The sequence below is a fragment of the Ranitomeya imitator genome, chromosome 1, assembly GCF_032444005.1.
Source record: "Ranitomeya imitator isolate aRanImi1 chromosome 1, aRanImi1.pri, whole genome shotgun sequence".
NCBI lineage: Eukaryota > Metazoa > Chordata > Amphibia > Anura > Dendrobatidae > Ranitomeya > Ranitomeya imitator.
Window position 1 is genome coordinate 1,227,911,987 of NC_091282.1, and position 13,384 is coordinate 1,227,925,370.

The 13,384-nt window shown below is 47.3% G+C and overlaps 1 protein-coding gene across 1 annotated transcript in view; it reads left to right on the forward strand.

Annotated features, from left to right (window-relative positions):
- The window catches only part of DYSF (dysferlin), a 384,808-nt gene that overhangs the window by 212,756 nt on the left and 158,668 nt on the right, over positions 1–13,384 (forward strand). The window contains exons 30-31 of the mRNA XM_069745121.1: positions 12,090–12,183; positions 12,331–12,408. Of these exons, the coding sequence (XP_069601222.1) occupies positions 12,090–12,183; positions 12,331–12,408 (172 nt within the window). The remainder of the gene's footprint in view (positions 1–12,089; positions 12,184–12,330; positions 12,409–13,384) is intronic.

A 13,384-nucleotide genomic window follows, 5' to 3' on the forward strand; every position in this document is an offset into this window, starting at 1 on the left:
AGTAAGCGTTGCCCACCCAGTAGTAAGTGTTGCCCTCCCAGTGGTAAGCGTTGCTCTCCCAGTGGTAAGCGTTGCCTCCCAGTGGTAAGCGTTGCCCTCCCAGTGGTAAGCGTTGCCTCCCAGTGGTAAGCGTTGCCCACCCAGTAGTAAGCGTTGCCCTCCCAGTGGTAAGCGTTGCTCTCCCAGTGGTAAGCGTTGCCCATCCAGTAGTAAGCGTTGCTCTCCCAGTGGTAAGCGTTGCTCTCCCAGTGGTAAGCGTTGCCCTCCCAGTGGTAAGCGTTGCCCTCCCAGTGGTAAGCGTTGCCCTCCCAGTGGTAAGCGTTGCCTCCCAGTGGTAAGCGTTGCCCACCCAGTAGTAAGCGTTGCCCTCCCAGTGGTAAGCGTTGCTCTCCCAGTGGTAAGCGTTGCCTCCCAGTGGTAAGCGTTGCCCTCCCAGTGGTAAGCGTTGCCTCCCAGTGGTAAGCGTTGCCCACCCAGTGGTAAGCGTTGCCCACCCAGTAGTAAGCGTTGCCCTCCCAGTGGTAAGCGTTGCTCTCCCAGTGGTAAGCGTTGCCTCCCAGTGGTAAGCGTTGCCCTCCCAGTGGTAAGCGTTGCCTCCCAGTGGTAAGCGTTGCCCACCCAGTAGTAAGCGTTGCCCTCCCAGTGGTAAGCGTTGCTCTCCCAGTGGTAAGCGTTGCCCTCCCAGTGGTAAGCGTTGCCTCCCAGTGGTAAGCGTTGCCCACCCAGTAGTAAGCGTTGCCCTCCCAGTGGTAAGCGTTGCTCTCCCAGTGGTAAGCGTTGCCCATCCAGTAGTAAGCGTTGCTCACATTTCTCCACCCATTTCTACCCGTTTTTTATTATTTCTTCAGTCTTAGATTTCTTTTAATTTGTAATTGTAATTGTAATCGTGTGCCCATCAGTACTTTTCACCAGGCTGCACAGGATCCCGTTGCAGGCAGCAGAGGGTTAACACTCCCAGTCCCGACACTGGAATCCATTGCCTTGTGAACTTCCCGCTAATTGTCCTAATGTTTGTTTTAAAGTCGTTTCCACCGAACCTTCCATAAGCAAATTTTTTTTTTGGTTGGGGGAAAACTCAAACATCCTGCGCTGTTCCACTTCTTGCTGCTTTCTGGTGAACAGTCGAGGATTCTCGTAAGTTACAGTAAGGTACAAAGGCCGACATTAATGAATAATACATAAACCTCGGAGGAACGCTTCCAGCTCTGGAGCCATCATCATCATTAACTTCTGACCCAGGAGCAGCGGCTCGGAGGGATTCTCTCTGCTCCGGGCACGTAAGAGTCTTCTGCTTGTGGATGTGTCACATTTCCTAATTTGCTTACATTGGACAGGCCCTGACGCCCATGATCCTCTCCTCTTGGCCTTATTCTTCATAGTCTCCTTCATTTATTGAACGTTGAACTTTTAACACGGCCCGCCATGCAGCTAAATACATCCCAGCCGGTGTGTGCAGTATATCACAGGCATTATAGCATGAAATCACCCAGAAATTCTTCCTTTCTGCAATCTCGATGACTTATTGGCCGGGCCACACACGGGGCATGGTGGGCCGAGGAGGGATAATGCAGCGCATTGTAACTAGAGTGTGAGCAGTCTTGGCCAGTGGCTTCTTGGCATCGTAGCCGCAGTATTACGTCTCTCTACGGACCGGTCACAGGGTCGGGGGATAAATAAGTTCTTTATGTGTTGACTTTTTTGGTCATAATTGCTTTGCAATCAAGGATGGCAGAATAGGGTCTAAATGATGCCAAGGCGACCACGCATAAGCTCCATTGGAAGCCGCCCAGTCGGCGAGTATTCCGCCATATACCTTCCATGTCTAGAAAATGGAATTGCTCATCTCACTTCATAAGATCATACAGATGAGGAAAAAAGGGATTCTGACTTTCACAAATCTACTGAAAAAAAAAGCAAAAACACACTTATATCACTTTTGATAAATTTGACGCATGCGCCAATGGCCATCACGAATTCTGCCAGAAAGTATGGCAATTGATGTCGGCAAAATAACCTTTTCTGAGAAAAATTCTGAACATAATTCACAATTTTTTAGTATGAGTTAGCCCATTTGATACAGCCGAGAAAGATAAGAGGTGTGAGAAAGTGTCTCTGTTTTGGGTAAGAAAAATCGAGAAGAGGGAAAAAAAATTGGTCATCTCGTACAGCTCTGTTACACAACTCCAGTCCCAAAGAGCCACTAAAAGGTCATGGTTGAAGGATTTCGTTAGTGTTGCACAAGTGATTGAATTATGACCTGAAAAATACTGTCACGATTCCTGCAATCGGTGTGTCTGGATGCAGTGAGTGACAGCTCAACCGTCAAATCTAGGGCAGGGGCGTGCTGAGCCGATACCATGGTGATAGACAGCAAAGCCGTCGAACTGGGGGCTGGGGCATGCTGAACAGTCAGTGTTGTTGAGTAACAGTCCAGCTGCCCAATCATGGTATTTCGTTTTTTTTCCATGTGTCTCCTCCTCGGAGTGATTACCTGGCTATTACCTGGCTTTCTGCCTCCAATTAGTGCCAGTTGTAGCTTTAACACTAGAAGTCCCAGAGAGGGGTCATTTAACCTTTGGAGCTCGAAATTTCTGGAACTTCTAGTGTTTAGCTTGGTGGCGTCTGCATGTCTTGGATCTTGTGCTCAGTCTCAGATCTATCGTTACCCATCCATTGACCTTGTTTCTGACTATCCATTTGCCTAGCCCCTTTATGTTGATCCGCTACCTTCCAGGAATTCTGACCTCAGACCGTGACCTGACTACGAATGGGTCTTACTCCTTTGTTTGTGACAAGTTCTCCCGGTATCTGACCCCAGACCTCTTAACAAGCCAGTCTTATGGCTTTCCTGTGAGTATTGACTCGAATCACAAATAAAAAGAAAATCCTGAAAACCTCATCTGTTGGTGGCTCGTGAAGACTTGGAGTTGGGAAACACTCATACATCAACATCAAAATGAACACAAGCAAAAAACTAAAAAAAAGCCTCTATTTTGTCTGATCATTATCATCTGAAACAGTGGTGTCTTTTTTATGCCAAGACTGTGACAGATTGATCCTACGTAACCCAGTACAATATTTCCTACAGCTCAATGCCAGCGTGCTGCATCATAAGCCAGCTCTGTCTTGTATTAGTAAAGGCATGACTTTTGGAGAAGCACTTGTACATAAGAATAGATAACACAGAACTATAAACCTCTCCACGTATGACCATGAGACTAGAAGGGCTGAACTTGAAAAATATGGTTTTCCAATGGTTGATCAGTCTCTCAATGGCCTCCTTATTGAGGCCAGTGACCCAAGCCACCATGTCGGACAATTTATTAACCAATGGATCATAGTAAACTGTGCACATTAATTGGCCAGTGTTGCATACAAGCCAGAAGCCTTCGGCCAAGTATCTCCTTCTGGTGGTTAGAGAAGCTAGAAATGGGTGAAACTTGACCCAAGTAGATCTATTCCTTCTTCTACAAAGGTTGGAACTTTTGTGAGTTGTGTCCTTGTTGTTTTGATGGACAGAAGTTTGACGAAGCGGTTCCCGTGCTGCTGAAAATGACACCAACGGGCGGTTTTCCTCAAGCTCGCAGTGTTTTGGTCTGTGACCAGATCTATTGAGCTGTCACTCGGCTGACACACCACAAGTTTCCTTTAGACGCCGTGTGATAGTACTTGGACCCGTTCCCCAGGAGTTTTACACTAAGCAGAGGCAGAATTGGTGTGGACCACCTAGGTCTCGTGGCAGCGCTCTCTGGAGCATGTGGAGAACCAGCTGTGTCATGTGTCGCCTCCTCATAATATGTGGAGGTGTCACGTTGACGCCTCACAGAAGGCTCCTCAATGACTTTCCTACTAGCGAGGCTTCAGATTAAATAAACCAGTCACCGGTAAAAGCTTCCGACCCGCCGCAGGGAAAATGTAATCTACATCTTATTATCTCTGATTATTTACTCAAGGAAAACCGCATCCAATGTTCAAACGTCCATCACGTCATAGTCGTTTCCAGAGGACACTGCTTGTAAGAAGGATACGATACAGTGCAGGAAGTGTAGACATGTGTTACACTGCAATGTGCTAAGAAATGTGCCGAACAGTGTGAACTATCAAACAAAATGACCGTATGCACTACTGGTGAGGTGGTGCTAAGGTTAGGTTCCCACACCTTGAATAGTATAATAAAAAGAACCTAGCACTCGACTGGATGCTTTTAGTGCGAATTTTATTGTAGTAGTACCCAAACGTTTCGGTCCTGAATAACGGACCTTCATCAGTAGACTACATGTGACAAAAAATAAATATATAAAATCAACCAAATATGAAAAAAAGAAGTGATAATACAAAACAAAGTATATACATGAAATGTCTGATAAGGGAACAGCATCTACATAAATAATAGGTCAATAGTATAAATAGGGCATGCGCCGAGGAGAGGCACACCGAATATCAAGGCACATTTAAATTCCACTCCGACATTTATAAGAGATAGCCCGAGAACACGAAAAGGGGGAAAGAACCGTACATACCGTACTAGTGTGTAGAATGTGAGACCATACGGTCACAGGGCACTAAAGAAGCAGCGTCTAAGAGAGTCAAGGGAAACCCATAAGAATATTACCAGGGTCTCAAGAGATAGATAAGGGAATGTAGGACATACCTTAGGTTAATGCCGGATATGTGTAACAAGTACTGTGAAAAAATGTAATATATAATATAATATACTATAATGTAATCGGCCGGTAGTATACCAGTGTTTGGGAGAAAGGTCCCAGGTGGCGGTGAGGTTATAATTACCCAGATAGTTACCCAAGTAGGCGGAAGGAGATATATGAAGCTGCCAGCAGACGCGGTGTCCACCGCTCGTCTGTTCTAGGAAGCGGAGAAGCCGCTGTTATGTGGGCGGGGGGCGGGACTAGGCACCGCTAAACGGCCAATCAGCGGCCGCGGGGCTAACCGGAAGTGATGTAGCGTGAAGTGGAGTAGAGAGTGCGCCGGACGCCCGACCTAGACGCAATATCGTCATGGAAACACAGCGGTATACACAAGGGGGCCCGGAGAGAGCATAACAAAGTACAAATCCGAAAAGACACATGCGTAGGGGGACAAAAGGGGAAGGTCCTAGAGAAGAGGGCTCCAGATAGTCACAGAGGGTAGTCAGGTACAGGAGTATCGTGGAACTGAAGTGCCTAAACGGAGATTCTGTGACCGGTGAGAAGTCTCCATGGTGATGGTGCTCCTATATAGCCAGGTGATAGACTTAGTCAAGGTGCGTATAGCAGACAATATCCAGTGTATACGGGTGGTAAGACAAGACCTCAATATAGACGACTCTAGGGGAGAAAGAGAAAGAGTCAATCAACAGGATACAGTATATATATATACATATACTAGCGCATAGTACAATGTTATGAAATTAATAGTAATAATGCAGTCTGTAAAATCCTGTGGAAAAAACAGCAACAACCCGATAGAGCGTTATATAGACATACTATTGATCAGGGACAGGCTTAAAATGATGTGCTTATATCTGTATCAGAGAAAAGAGGCCAAGTCATAATCCCTGTTGAGTCCCAAGGGATGGAGAGTTTCTAACGTATGAATCCAGTACGCCTCCCTCCGTTTGAGACGGGCAACCCGATCACCACCACGACGAATGGGGGGAACGTGTTCAATGACTTGAAATTGTAACTGGGAGATATTATGGCCGCAATTATTGAAATGGAAAGGAATGGGTAGCAATAAATTCTTGCAACGGATCGTGGACTTGTGTTTAGACACACGGTCCCGTACAGCCTGCGTGGTCTCACCGATGTATAAGAGGCCACAAGGACATTTTATCAGGTATATAACCCAGGAAGAGGTACAGGTGAAATAACCTGGAATATTGTATTTTTTACCTGAGCGAGGGTGATGAAAGGAGGAGCCTTTCAGGACATTGTGGCATTGAGAGCAATTGAGGCAGGGAAATGTCCCTGTGCGTGGGCCCTGTAGATAACGTTGGCGTAGAGATGGTGTACTGGGTCCCAAATCTGCCCGTACCAATGAGTCCTTCAGATTAGGTGGGCGCTTGAAGCACGGGAGGAATGGATTTTGGAACTCAACTACATTGGGGTATGCTCTGGACAGAAGATGCCAGTTCTGGCGTATAGATCTATGGAGAATGTATGCGAAGGGGTGATAAGAATGAACAAAAGGAATACGGTTAAGAGCTCTATTGTGACGCGGAGGTGACGGAGCAGCGGCTTTTTCTAAGATAGATGGCGGATAGCCCCGTTGGGCAAATTTCGAGGCCATTTCCTGCAGGCGGACTGGTCTGAGCTCTGTGTTAGATACAATCTTTTTAACCCGTTGAAATTGGGATTTGGGCACCGAGTTTTTAGTGGCTGGAGGGTGGAAGCTTGTGTAGTGTAACAAGCTGTTACGGTCGGTGCTTTTAGTGTATAAGTCGGTGGTGATAGAGCCATCAGATTGGAGTATGACCATGGTATCCAAAAAGTTAATTTGGGAGGTGTTATGCGACATGGTGAAAGAGATACCTGGCCAGGCCGTGTTGAGCCAGTCGAAGAAAGACGCGAGGGCTTCCAACGAGCCCCCCCATATGCAGAAAATATCGTCAATATAACGTTTCCAGACGATAACGTTGTCACAGAAAAGAGGATGAGAGTAGATCAAGCTTTCCCACGCACAGGGACATTTCCCTGCCTCAATTGCTCTCAATGCCACAATGTCCTGAAAGGCTCCTCCTTTCATCACCCTCGCTCAGGTAAAAAATACAATATTCCAGGTTATTTCACCTGTACCTCTTCCTGGGTTATATACCTGATAAAATGTCCTTGTGGCCTCTTATACATCGGTGAGACCACGCAGGCTGTACGGGACCGTGTGTCTAAACACAAGTCCACGATCCGTTGCAAGAATTTATTGCTACCCATTCCTTTCCATTTCAATAATTGCGGCCATAATATCTCCCAGTTACAATTTCAAGTCATTGAACACGTTCCCCCCATTCGTCGTGGTGGTGATCGGGTTGCCCGTCTCAAACGGAGGGAGGCGTACTGGATTCATACGTTAGAAACTCTCCATCCCTTGGGACTCAACAGGGATTATGACTTGGCCTCTTTTCTCTGATACAGATATAAGCACATCATTTTAAGCCTGTCCCTGATCAATAGTATGTCTATATAACGCTCTATCGGGTTGTTGCTGTTTTTTCCACAGGATTTTACAGACTGCATTATTACTATTAATTTCATAACATTGTACCATGCGCTAGTATATGTATATATATATACTGTATCCTGTTGATTGACTCTTTCTCTTTCTCCCCTAGAGTCGTCTATATTGAGGTCTTGTCTTACCACCCGTATACACTGGATATTGTCTGCTATACGCACCTTGACTAAGTCTATCACCTGGCTATATAGGAGCACCATCACCATGGAGACTTCTCACCGGTCACAGAATCTCCGTTTAGGCACTTCAGTTCCACGATACTCCTGTACCTGACTACCCTCTGTGACTATCTGGAGCCCTCTTCTCTAGGACCTTCCCCTTTTGTCCCCCTACGCATGTGTCTTTTCGGATTTGTACTTTGTTATGCTCTCTCCGGGCCCCCTTGTGTATACCGCTGTGTTTCCATGACGATATTGCGTCTAGGTCGGGCGTCCGGCGCACTCTCTACTCCACTTCACGCTACATCACTTCCGGTTAGCCCCGCGGCCGCTGATTGGCCGTTTAGCGGTGCCTAGTCCCGCCCCCCGCCCACATAACAGCGGCTTCTCCGCTTCCTAGAACAGACGAGCGGTGGACACCGCGTCTGCTGGCAGCTTCATATATCTCCTTCCGCCTACTTGGGTAACTATCTGGGTAATTATAACCTCACCGCCACCTGGGACCTTTCTCCCAAACACTGGTATACTACCGGCCGATTACATTATAGTATATTATATTATATATTACATTTTTTCACAGTACTTGTTACACATATCCGGCATTAACCTAAGGTATGTCCTACATTCCCTTATCTATCTCTTGAGACCCTGGTAATATTCTTATGGGTTTCCCTTGACTCTCTTAGACGCTGCTTCTTTAGTGCCCTGTGACCGTATGGTCTCACATTCTACACACTAGTACGGTATGTACGGTTCTTTCCCCCTTTTCGTGTTCTCGGGCTATCTCTTATAAATGTCGGAGTGGAATTTAAATGTGCCTTGATATTCGGTGTGCCTCTCCTCGGCGCATGCCCTATTTATACTATTGACCTATTATTTATGTAGATGCTGTTTCCTTATCAGACATTTCATGTATATACTTTGTTTTGTATTATCACTTCTTTTTTTCATATTTGGTTGATTTTATATATTTATTTTTTGTCACATGTAGTCTACTGATGAAGGTCCGTTATTCAGGACCGAAACGTTTGGGTACTACTACAATAAAATTCGAACAGTGTGAACTGTGAGGGGTTAAGAGTGTATAGTCTAATGACCAGGTCAGTGCAGGTTATTACTGTGCAGTGCCGTCATGTGACCAGGTCAGTGCAGGTTATTACTGTGCAGTGCCGTCATGTGACCAGGTCAGTGGAGGTTATTACTGTGCAGTGCGGTCATGTGACCAGGTCAGTGCAGGTTATTACTGTGCAGTGCCGTCATGTGACCAGGTCAGTGCAGGTTATTACTGTGCAGTGCCGTCATGTGACCAGGTCAGTGCAGGTTATTACTGTGCAGTGCCGTCATGTGATCAGGTCAGTGCAGGTTATTACTGTGCAGTGCCGTCATGTGACCAGGTCAGTGCAGGTTACTAATATGCAATGCGGTCATGTGATCAGGTCAGTACAGGTTACTAATATGCAGTGCGGTCATGTGATCAGGTCAGCGCAGGTTACTAATATGCAGTGCGGTCATGTGACCAGGTCAGTGCAGGTTATTACTGTGCAGTGCCGTCATGTGACCAGGTCAGTGGAGGTTATTACTGTGCAGTGCGGTCATGTGACCAGGTCAGTGCAGGTTATTACTGTGCAGTGCCGTCATGTGACCAGGTCAGTGCAGGTTATTACTGTGCAGTGCCGTCATGTGACCAGGTCAGTGCAGGTTATTACTGTGCAGTGCCGTCATGTGACCAGGTCAGTGCAGGTTATTACTGTGCAGTGCCGTCATGTGACCAGGTCAGTGCAGGTTATTACTGTGCAGTGCCGTCATGTGACCAGGTCAGTGCAGGTTATTACTGTGCAGTGCCGTCATGTGACCAGGTCAGTGCAGGTTATTACTGTGCAGTGCCGTCATGTGACCAGGTCAGTGCAGGTTACTAATATGCAATGCGGTCATGTGATCAGGTCAGTACAGGTTACTAATATGCAGTGCGGTCATGTGATCAGGTCAGCGCAGGTTACTAATATGCAGTGCGGTCATGTGATCAGGTCAGTACAGGTTATTAATATGCAGTGCGGTTATGTGATCAGGTCTGTGCAGGTTATTCCTGTGCAGTGTGGTCATGTGATCAGGTCAGCGCAGGTTACTAATATGCAGTGCGGTCATGTGATCAGGACAGTGCAGGTTACTAATATGCAGTGCGGTCATGTGATCAGGTTAGCGCAGGTTACTAATATGCAGTGTGGTCATGTGATCAGGTTAGCGCAGGTTACTAATATGCAGTGTGGTCATGTGATCAGGACAGTGCAGGTTACTAATATGCAGTGCGGTCATGTGATCAGGTTAGCGCAGGTTACTAATATGCAGTGCGGTCATGTGATCAGGTCAGCGCAGGTTACTAATATGCAGTGTGGTCATGTGATCAGGACAGTGCAGGTTACTAATATGCAGTGCGGTCATGTGATCAGGTTAGCGCAGGTTACTAATATGCAGTGCGGTCATGTGATCAGGTCAGCGCAGGTTACTAATATGCAGTGTGGTCATGTGATCAGGACAGTGCAGGTTACTAATATGCAGTGTGGTCATGTGATCAGGTTAGCGCAGGTTACTAATATGCAGTGCGGTCATGTGATCAGGTCAGCGCAGGTTACTAATATGCAGTGTGGTCATGTGATCAGGACAGTGCAGGTTACTAATATGCAGTGCCGTCATGTGACCAGGTCAGTGGAGGTTATTACTGTGCAGTGCGGTCATGTGACCAGGTCAGTGCAGGTTATTAATGTGCAGTGCCGTCATGTGACCAGGTCAGTGCAGGTTATTACTGTGCAGTGCCGTCATGTGACCAGGTCAGTGCAGGTTATTACTGTGCAGTGCCGTCATGTGACCAGGTCAGTGCAGGTTATTACTGTGCAGTGCCGTCATGTGACCAGGTCAGTGCAGGTTATTACTGTGCAGTGCCGTCATGTGACCAGGTCAGTGCAGGTTATTACTGTGCAGTGCCGTCATGTGACCAGGTCAGTGCAGGTTATTACTGTGCAGTGCCGTCATGTGACCAGGTCAGTGCAGGTTACTAATATGCAATGCGGTCATGTGATCAGGTCAGTACAGGTTACTAATATGCAGTGCGGTCATGTGATCAGGTCAGCGCAGGTTACTAATATGCAGTGCGGTCATGTGATCAGGTCAGCGCAGGTTACTAATATGCAGTGCGGTCATGTGATCAGGTCAGTACAGGTTATTAATATGCAGTGCGGTTATGTGATCAGGTCTGTGCAGGTTATTCCTGTGCAGTGTGGTCATGTGATCAGGTCAGCGCAGGTTACTAATATGCAGTGCGGTCATGTGATCAGGACAGTGCAGGTTACTAATATGCAGTGCGGTCATGTGATCAGGTTAGCGCAGGTTACTAATATGCAGTGTGGTCATGTGATCAGGTTAGCGCAGGTTACTAATATGCAGTGCGGTCATGTGATCAGGTTAGCGCAGGTTACTAATATGCAGTGCGGTCATGTGATCAGGTCAGCGCAGGTTACTAATATGCAGTGTGGTCATGTGATCAGGACAGTGCAGGTTACTAATATGCAGTGTGGTCATGTGATCAGGACAGTGCAGGTTACTAATATGCAGTGCGGTCATGTGATCAGGTTAGCGCAGGTTACTAATATGCAGTGCGGTCATGTGATCAGGTCAGCGCAGGTTACTAATATGCAGTGTGGTCATGTGATCAGGACAGTGCAGGTTACTAATATGCAGTGTGGTCATGTGATCAGGACAGTGCAGGTTATTACTGTGCAGTGTGGTCATGTGATCAGGTCAGCGCAGGTTACTAATATGCAGTGCGGTCATGTGATCAGGACAGTGCAGGTTATTACTGTGCAGTGTGGTCATGTGATCAGGACAGTGCAGGTTATTACTGTGCAGTGCGGTCATGTGATCAGGTCAGCGCAGGTTACTAATATGCAGTGCGGTCATGTGATCAGGACAGTGCAGGTTATTACTGTGCAGTGCGGTCATGTGATCAGGTCAGCGCAGGTTACTAATATGCAGTGCGGTCATGTGATCAGGACAGTGCAGGTTATTACTGTGCAGTGTGGTCATGTGATCAGGTCAGCGCAGGTTACTAATATGCAGTGCGGTCATGTGATCAGGACAGTGCAGGTTATTACTGTGCAGTGTGGTCATGTGATCAGGTCAGCGCAGGTTACTAATATGCAGTGTGGTCATGTGATCAGGTCAGCGCAGGTTACTAATATGCAGTGCGGTCATGTGATCAGGTCAGCGCAGGTTACTAATATGCAGTGCGGTCATGTGATCAGGTCAGCGCAGGTTACTAATATGCAGTGCGGTCATGTGATCAGGTCAGCGCAGGTTACTAATATGCAGTGCGGTCATGTGATCAGGACAGTGCAGGTTATTACTGTGCAGTGTGGTCATGTGATCAGGTCAGCGCAGGTTACTAATATGCAGTGCGGTCATGTGATCAGGACAGTGCAGGTTATTACTGTGCAGTGTGGTCATGTGATCAGGTCAGCGCAGGTTATTACTGTGCAGTGTGGTCATGTGATCAGGTCAGCGCAGGTTACTAATATGCAGTGCGGTCATGTGATCAGGTCAGCGCAGGTTACTAATATGCAGTGTGGTCATGTGATCAGGACAGTGCAGGTTACTAATATGCAGTGCGGTCATGTGATCACCTGAACTAGTAATTGTTGTTTTTTTCTTTTATAGGGTGGAGTAACTGACGACAGAAGTGATGATGGAAGAAGCAGCGGCGCCCTCAGTTTAGGGGTGAACCGGCCCACCATATCCTGCATTTATGATTGTCAGTGCAGTTTTTGTGTAACTTTTTTATGGCTTTTTAATTTTTTAACTAAAAAAAATTGGAAATGATCCAACGTGTTTCTTCTGTTATTATGCAGTGAACGGGTTCTGTGTTCTATAATCTGCTGCTCCGTCTCTCCCCTTACAGATGGGAACCGCTACCATTTACGCTGCTATCTCTACCAAGCCCGAAACCTCGTCCCTATGGACAATGACAGCTTCTCAGGTGAGACATGGAAATCACAATGTGCTCTTACACTAATACACATGCGGTATATATGGATCCATCTGTGCCCGTATCACCCACCTATCAATCATCACCCCTCCAGTGATGCCCGCCAGGCTCCATCTACCCTCCAGCTTGGACCCGTCCTGTACTTCCAGGAACCCTCGTCCGTCCTGCAGTGTCTCTGACAGCTGATTCCTGCCAGCAGAACTGTGCTGTGTCTATAGCTGAGCTTCTCCTGTGGGGGATAATGTCACAGACAGGGTGTGAGTGTGTGCTGGGAACTAAGAGGAGGGATATACTGCTGGATAGACTATATACAGAGGCTGAGAGGAGAGATGGACCACATGATGGGGCTCTATATAGAGGGGACGCAAGGAGCAACGTACTGCAAAAAGGGCTGTATACAGGGCTGAGAGGAGAGATGGACCACAAGAGAGGGCTCTATATAGAGGGGACGCAAGGAGCAACGTACTGCAGAAAGGGCTCTATACAGGGGCTGAGAGGAGAGATGGACCACAAGAGAGGGCTCTATATAGAGGGGACGCAAGGAGCAACGTACTGCAGAAAGGGCTGTATACAGGGGCTGAGAGGAGAGATGGACCACAAGATGGGGCTCTATATAGAGGGGATGCAAGGAGCAACGTACTGCAGAAAGGGCTGTATACAGGGGCTGAGAGGAGAGATGGATCACAAGATTGGGCTCTATATAGAGGGGATGCAAGGAGCAACATACTGCAGAAAGGGCTGTATACAGGGGCTGAGAGGAGAGGTGGATCACAAGATGGGTCTCTATATAGAGGGGACGCAAGGAGAAACGTACTGCAGAAAGGGCTGTATACAGGGGCTGAGAGGAGAGATGGACCACAAGAGAGGGCTCTATATAGAGGGGACGCAAGGAGCAACGTACTGCAGAAAGGGCTGTATACAGGGGCTGAGAGGAGAGATGGACCACAAGATGGGGCTCTATATAGAG